Genomic DNA, 8,041 nt, shown 5'->3' with positions numbered 1-8,041 from the left:
AATAAATATTTATTATTTTAAGCTGCTAAATCTGGGGTAATTTGTTATCCAGCAGTAAATAATATACCAGGTCTTTATCGAAAGAGGAAAATTACATATAGACTGGAAGAGTGGCCCCTTTATTTATTTACATTACTTGCCTAGCTTCTGTAAGCACTTGAGTTTATGACTCCTACAGAATTACAAAATCACTTTCTCTAATTAGATTTTATCTATATCTAAGGCAGAAGTCATGACATCCCTATGTTTTGTGTCCCTTCCCCAGGATGACTGATTCAATAAGTCCTCCAATAAAATCTTGCTAGCTACCAGTGGTAGGAGCATAAGTAGGACATTGAATAGGGATTTGTGGAATGTCTGTTCTGCCTAATTTTCAAGACCCTGTATTACGTTCTTTGCTCAGAATATTTGCTTGTAACTAGGTTAGAAAATCCACAACTGCTGGTCAGGTATGGTAAGGATAAGAATCTTAAAAAAGACTCAAATAAAATAGAAATTAGTCATATATATTAGGTTGAATCATATGAAATTGCCAATATTTAACTGCTGAAACAGCAATATCATATGATTCAGCCTAATAATACATACATTTTTAACATATCCAGATCCACTCACAATTTGTCCCTGCACTCCTCCGGCTTGCTGGCATCATGGCTCTATCTGGAGGGCTATTACCTGATACAGATCAGTCATGGGAGACCAGCCTTGCTGTGCAAGATGCCTGAATCCCAATAGTCATGGCTAGCACCGCCCAAGCCAGCTGTCACATGTCTTCATGTAACTTGCCTTTTGACCTTATGGCCTGATTTTACTGTTTTCCTTCCTTGCTCTGTTTTAGTCCTGTTGTTACAGAGTGGAGGACATGGGAGATTGAGTAGAAAGCTGTAGCAGCCAGAGAATCAAGGCGGTGAAGTTGGGGGTGGTGGTGAAGGTGTTGGAGATGGTGGTGGTGGAGGTGGAAGAGTTGCAGCTGGTGATGGTGAAGGTTTTGGGGATGTTGGAGGTGGTGGAGGTGTTGGAGATGGTGAAGGTGTTGGAGATGGTGGTGAAGGTGTTGGAGATGGTGGTGGAGGTGCTGGAGATGGTGAAGGTGTTGGAGATGGTGGTGGAGGTGCTGGAGATGGTGAAGGTGGTGGCGATGCTGGTGGTGGTGATGATGGTGGTGGTGGAGGAGATGCAGGTGGTGGTGGAGGTGGAGTTTGAGTTGATGCTGGTGGTATCCAGGCACAGAGCTTTGTGAGTTCTCAGTCATCTGAGCTGGACGCCGAGGGTGGGATTGCTCCTGGGCACCCGGTACAGCCACACCCCCTACTGTGCTCTCCTTGTGTATCCTGCTTCTTACCCTGGAGCCATTTTGCCCTGAACCCTTCACGATAAATAAACCAGCAGGTTCATTAGTTATCTCTCTCTCCTGATTACTCCCCCACCTACTAATAACGAATGCTGGGATAGGGGAAACAAAGTTTAGAGAGGCTTAGCACTCCAGAGGTGTTTGCCTGTGCACAGTGTGCTGTGAGAGAGGTTGGGCAGGTTTGGGGACCAAAGGGCCCCTATAGGCGGGAAGAACTGGGAAACAAACTTGTTCTTTCTCCCTTCCTCTCCTTCTTCAAGTTATTGTCTTGTCTCACCAACTGCAGGACGTGATAAACAAGAGACAGACAATTTATTCCACATCATCTCAGCTGTAGGCAAGGCAGGAACAAGGAAGAGGTGTACAAAGCTGGCCTAAAATCCTCCCTCTCTAATTCCTTGCAGTCATGAGGGCCAACCTACTCAAGAGTTCAGGGGGAAGGATGGGGAGAGGGATTCAAATGAATGGACAGAATTTGGCGCCAGTTCAGAAAAGATTACAGAGATGCCTTCTTTTACTCAGGGTCCAGGACTTCCTCCTGATCGACAGCCGTGTTTGAGGCTACTTGCTCATTCACAGATTGGTGTACGGAGCTGCTGGAGGACACGGTGCCAGAGGGATGGCTCAGAATCAGACACCAGGACCTTGTATGGTTGAAGTAGCAGAGCGCCGCTGGGAAAAGACAAGGGGATGGGGGAGAGTGAAGTCGGAGAGTGCGAGGAAAGTGGCAAAGCAGGGTGAGGCCAAAGGGAAGAAGAGTCTCTAAGAACCTATCCCTGGGGATTGACAGCCCCTCCCTCCACACTTTCTCTTCCCTGACCCACCCGTGTTCCCTGCTTCCCAGGGCCCTCCAGGCCACTCACCACAGGTGACATATAGGATAAACACCAGCCAACCAATGAAATAGCTCCAGCCGATGGGGATTGATAAATTCTTCTTCAGCTCGAAGATCCAGACGTTAATAGGGAACAGTATGAGGGTGAATAAAGTGAAGAAAACTGGGAGACAGGAAGCAAAGAGGTCTTATTTTCACCCAAGAATCCCAGAGGGACTCTTCCTCATCTGTTGAACTACAGCCACAAACTACAACTCCCATCAGTTCACACAGAGCATGCAGCCCCAGAGGTTCATGGGAATCAACCCCTCCACCTCCACCTTGCCAGTGACCAGGAAATGATGGAACTCAGTTCTCAGTCAACGACTACCAGTTCTGTTCTCCCACCACCCACAAAACCCCTACCCCACTCCCAAAGAAAGAAAGAGGGAGAAGCGCCAGGAAGATGTGAGTTAGGTGAAACTAAGGACCTTTTCCAGAGCTAGGGGGCACCTTCAAAGAAGCTCATGACAGTCCCAAGCCAGCCAAAGAAGGGCAATCTCTGAAGACCAGGTTATGTACGGCAGGTGCAACCAGATGGTGAAGATGAAGCCCAGCCCCAAGGCCAGGCAGAAGGTTATCTTGGCCACCCCGAAAGCTGGGTGATTTGTCCACAGCTTAAAACTGTCTAGGGAAAATGAGAAAACAGGATGAACTAAACAATCACAAAAGACAAAATATAATCGAATGAGCAAATAAGAGAAAATGTTCAGGGCTGTAGATAACCAAAGAAATGCACATTTGAGATAACAGTAAAATATCACTTTCACTTATTAAATAGGCAGAGATTCTTGATATGGAGATTGTGCGATAATCCCAACCATACGAAAATAATTACCTCAAAAGAAAAACTGGACAGAGGACTTGAACTGCAAGTCTCAAAAGAACACGAATGTCCAATAAAGACATGAAACTCAACACAAAGAACTGCAAATTGAATGTGATTTTTTAATCTATCGAATTAGCAAAGATCAAAACAAAATTGATGATATCCAGTGTAGGAAAGGATTTAGAGAAAAGAGGTGCTTTCACACACTGCTGGTGGGCAGCATTTCTGATGGTGACCTGGCACAAACTGTCCCCCCAACATCTAAATTGTTAAAGCCCTTTGACCCAGCAATGCATCCTCTTGGAATTTATGTTAAGGAAATAATCCAAGATATGCATCAAAATTTAAGTACAGGGATCTTCTTTGCAGAGTTATTTGTATGTCTAACAATAGATTTGTTAAATAAGTTATCAGGTACCCACACATTAGATTGTTATGTGTTCACTAAAAATGAGGATATGATAGATCCTTGTCTCTAAATAGAATGTCTCTAAGAAGAAACTAAGGAGGGAACCTGGAAGCCAGAGGTGGGAGGCTCACTTCACTATGTAATCAGTTGTATTTTTTGAATTTTCACTGTGTTTGTATACTATGTAATCAAATTTTTAATATAGGTGATGTTATAGTATAATTATTTTATGATACAAATAAATGCTTACCACTGAAAGATGGAGTTTGCAACACAGAGCATGTAGAATGATTACAACTTTGAAAAACTAAAAATATATATTTGTTAAAATAAAAATAAAGATATATATTTATTTTATATAGATACACAAAAGATTGGAAGTAAATCTGTTACAATGTCAACTGTGATTATATCTGCCTGGAGAAATTTTAGGTGTTTTTTATTTTATTTCTTAAACTTTCTGCATTTCCAACAATAATTGTGCAACTTTTTTTAATAAAAAAAGTATATGTTCATGTATTTAAAGTTAATAGTCATAATGGAAAAGAATATGAAAAAGAAAATGAAAAAGAATATGAAACTGAATCACTTTGCTATGTAGCATAAATTAATACAACATTGTAAACCAACTGTACTTAGATAAAATAAAATTTTAAAAAAGAATAAAGTTAATAGTCATTGCTGGCAAAGGTACAATGAAATAGCCTTTTCATACATTGTTAGTGGAAGCATAAATTATCATACTTTTTGAAAGCAACATGGAAAATTTTATTAAAATCCTTAAAATAGTTATACTTTTTGATCCACTAAACCCACTTTGGGAAATCTGTTCCGAAAGATACTAAACACAGAAAAAACTTCATGATTAACAAACTCTGTTGGTCCTTTTTTCTCAAGTATGAAACTGGAAATAAATTTGCCAAGAATAGGTAAATAAAATAGTCAAGTAAAAGGTGATAAATCTATTAAGTTGAATAGTATAGTCATAACAGGGAAATGTTTATTATAGCTGATAAAGATAAATTTCAAAATAATATAAAATAGATAATAAAGATAATTTAAAAGATATAAAATAATTTATGAAGAATGACTATAACTATGTAAAAATCATTCAAAACTTGTTCAATTTTAGAAAAAGAAGCCTGGGAATTCCCTGGCAGTCCAGTGATTAGGACTCCACGCTTCCACTGCAGGGGGCACGGGTTCGATCCCTGGTCGGGAAGCTAAGATCCCACATGCCGCATGGCGTGGCCACAAATAAATAAATAATCCTGGAAAAAAATGAGTGCTAAATAAATAGCCAGTAGTGACAGTCTTTGAGTAGCCTGTAGAGCAAAAACGCATGTAGGTGCTTACATGAGTTTTTGAGCCAGACACACCTGAGTTTTAATTGTAAACCTCCATTATTAGATTGATACGTATGAATTTGCTCTTTTTGCAGGTGAAAAGAGGTCAAAAATTGCCCACGTCCTGTGGTTCAACCTAATAGCTTTATGGCCCTGAGCAAGGTAACCTCTCAGTTTTCACATCTGTAATATAAGGATAGTTATCCCTAGCTCTTAGGATTGGTAGAGGGTTAAATTAAGCAAACAGAATAAGGGTGCAATAAATGATAGCTTTTGTTGCCCCAAATTTATTCGAATAAGGATGTGTTACTTTCATAATGGAAGTAAATAATAGCTGTGTAACTTTAAAAAAAAAAGTTAACGAGGTAAAGAAGTGGAATTGAGGGGTCAATAGCTCTTGTTTTCCACAGGTGCTGAGAAAGGAGGCCCAAACCTGGGAGGTGAGGGAACAGCAGACATGAAATTAACAACAATAGGGAATGAAGTAGCTGCAAGAACTCCAGGAAGGAAGGAGCAAGGTAACCAGACATGGAAACCCAGAGCTGGCCCAGAAAAGCAAAGCCTGAGGCCGGAGGGAAGAACAGTGGTGAGAAAGTGGGCCTGGGGGAGAGCTTTCTGGGGACTCCTCAAGCTCTGGGTATGCAAGCCTCGAGGAAGGAAATCCCCACCTCCCTGGGGCTCTTCTCCCAGGATAACAGTGAATTGTGTCATTACTGAGTGATTCACGTGCCCCCTCATGCATTTCTGTAAGCACAGACTTGGCTGCGAGACTTAACAAAAAGCGGTGATACTTTCCATTGGGTCAGGAGAGTCAGTTTGGCCAGACTGGGGAGGAAAAAATGATCCTTGGGGGTCTCAGGGCCAGAGGAACCATCTTACCTGCCAAAAACGTGGGGATGACCAGAGGGAGGGGCCTAGAATACCGGGGTACAGATGTCGAGGCCAAGGCAGGCTAGAGCCCTGGGATGGGTTGGGAGAGCAAGGGTCTCACCTTTCCCATTCTCTGAGTTGGAACAGCTCTTGGATTTGCAGATCTGCAGGAGCCCCAGGGACATCGTGTGAACCGACGTGTCGATTTTGGTGCTAACATTCATGGGCCAGTGCTGGTAGAAACGGATCCTCGAGAGGTACAGCCATTTCTTGGAGAAGACCATGACCAGCAGCAGGATGAAGGCGATCAGGCTGAGCTCTGAGGCCAACACCTGCGACATCCAGCGAGAGCTATGTGTAATCCTCCACTGCAGGGGCATCGGACAGACCCAGCGATGCTCCACGTGGTGGCCCATGGTCACCTGCCTGTTACTGTCGGGGGTGGAGACGCAGTTCGGCACCCCTTCGTCTTGTCCCAGGCTCACCTCCACCCCCTCCTGCTTCCCAGCCCTCCCAGCCCTTTCCAGGCTTCTGATGCTCATCGCTTTCTCCTCCTGACCCAGGGAACTCATCCCTAATGTCCCCTGTCCCCATCTTGAGCACCCCCTGACTCTCCTTCTATCCTCCACTCCATCTCCCCCTTCCCTTGCCAGGGTCAGTTGTCCTTCATCATTTAAATATTTTCATCAGGCAGAGCAGTGGCCACCACAGGGCCTGGGATCTGGGAAAGAACAACACATTCAGCAGGACAGGGCCCCTAACTGCCATGGAATATTCCTGGGGTCGGGGGGACGTCAAATGGGGGAGGGGGCCCACAGCTTCACCTCCAACTCTTTCTGGAAACCCTGCTCCCGCGGCCTCAACTCAGAACTGTGGGTCTGATGCCGCCCTTCGTCTAAGAGCAGGGGTCGCTGAGGGTCTCCTTTTCTCTTCCCACGTCCTCTGCCCTAACCCCACCCCCAAGTGCTCACTGATGAAGCAGGAGGAGGGAGAGGAGCTTGTCCCCAGGGAGACATTTGGAAATGCCTTCCACGGGTGTCACCAACCTTCTCCCTACTTCCCCCACCTCTACTCACTTCTGGTCCACAGTTGCCATTCCTTCCCCTCTTTTGACCTTTTTCCCTTCTTTTTTTCTCAGCACCAGAAGGGAAAGGACATAGAATGAGGAGAGGACATGGGGGTGTCACACAGTCTGAGAAGATTTTTCTAAGCTCCCTTTCAAGCTATAGGAAAATAAATCTGAGTCACCCGCGGCAGCCTGGTCACCGCGCCTTCCAGACATCAGTCAGCCTCTGGAATTCTCATGAGGAAGGAGCCTTTCAAATCTGAGATGTGAGTTTGGATCCCACCAGAGGTGGTTCACTTTGCAAAGACAGTGATACATGAGGTTAAGAACGCAGGCTTTCGGGTCCAGCAGGCAGAGGCATGGATAACGGGCCTTCCTCTTAATGGTCTTGTGACCTGCAGGATTCATATAGCCTCTTTTTTTTTTTTTTTTTTGGTGCAGCTTGTAGGATCTTAGTTCCGTGACCAGGGATTAAACCCAGACCCCGGCAGTGAAAGCGCCACGACCTAAACCACTGGACCGCCAGGGAAGTCCCCCTATAGCTTCTTTATGCCTCAGTTTACTCATCTATAACACAGCACAATAATACTCATCTAGATTTGGTTTGAGTATGGAATAAGATAATGAACAAAAAGCACTCTTTAGTAAATTCCCAGAAAGTGGAGTGATTATTGTTAAGTTGTTTTAACTGTTTTGCACTCTTTTACTAGCAAACAGAGAAGGAGCAAAAAACACAGAGGCGTTTGGCAGGCATCCTTGCTGATGAGTGGCTGCAAATGATGGAAGGGAACCGAAATTAGTTTAAGCCAAAGGGGAGTTAATTACGGATTGTGAGGTCACGTGCCCAGCTGGACCTCAGAATAGTTGGAATCAAGAATTCAAATCCTAAATGTATGGACACCAAGGCGGGAAAGTGGTGGGGGGTTGGTGATGGTGGTGTGATGAATTGGGAGACTGGGATTGACATACATACACTAATACGTATAAAATAGATAACTAATGAGAACCTGCTGTATAAAAAATAAATAAAATTAAATTAAAAAAAAAAAAAAAACAGAATTCAAATCCTGTGAGGACTCTTCCTCTGTGTCTTAATCTGTTTGGACTGCTATAACAAAATACCGCAGACTGGGTAGCTTATAAACAACAGAAACTTATTTCTCATAGTTTTGGAGGCTGGAAGTCCAAGATCATGGTGCCGTCCATCATAGTCTGCATGGTCCGGTGACAGCCAGATTCCAGGTCACTGAGTTCTCGCTGGGTCCTCTCACGTGGAGCTAGGGAGCTCTATGGGGT

The 8,041-nt window shown here is 44.0% G+C and overlaps 1 protein-coding gene across 1 annotated transcript; it reads right to left on the bottom strand.

Annotated features, from left to right (window-relative positions):
- Positions 1–1,865: 1,865 nt before the first annotated feature.
- ODF4 (outer dense fiber of sperm tails 4) lies at positions 1,866–6,273 on the bottom strand. Its single transcript, XM_059906445.1, is given in 4 exon segments — positions 1,866–2,023; positions 2,215–2,349; positions 5,801–6,158; positions 6,160–6,273. Coding segments are annotated over 4 exon segments (765 nt in total).
- Between the last annotated feature and the right edge of the window lie 1,768 nt (positions 6,274–8,041).

This window comes from Balaenoptera ricei, chromosome 20, assembly GCF_028023285.1.
Source record: "Balaenoptera ricei isolate mBalRic1 chromosome 20, mBalRic1.hap2, whole genome shotgun sequence".
Taxonomy (NCBI): Eukaryota; Metazoa; Chordata; class Mammalia; order Artiodactyla; family Balaenopteridae; genus Balaenoptera; species Balaenoptera ricei.
This window is presented reverse-complemented; position numbering and strand designations above follow the sequence as displayed.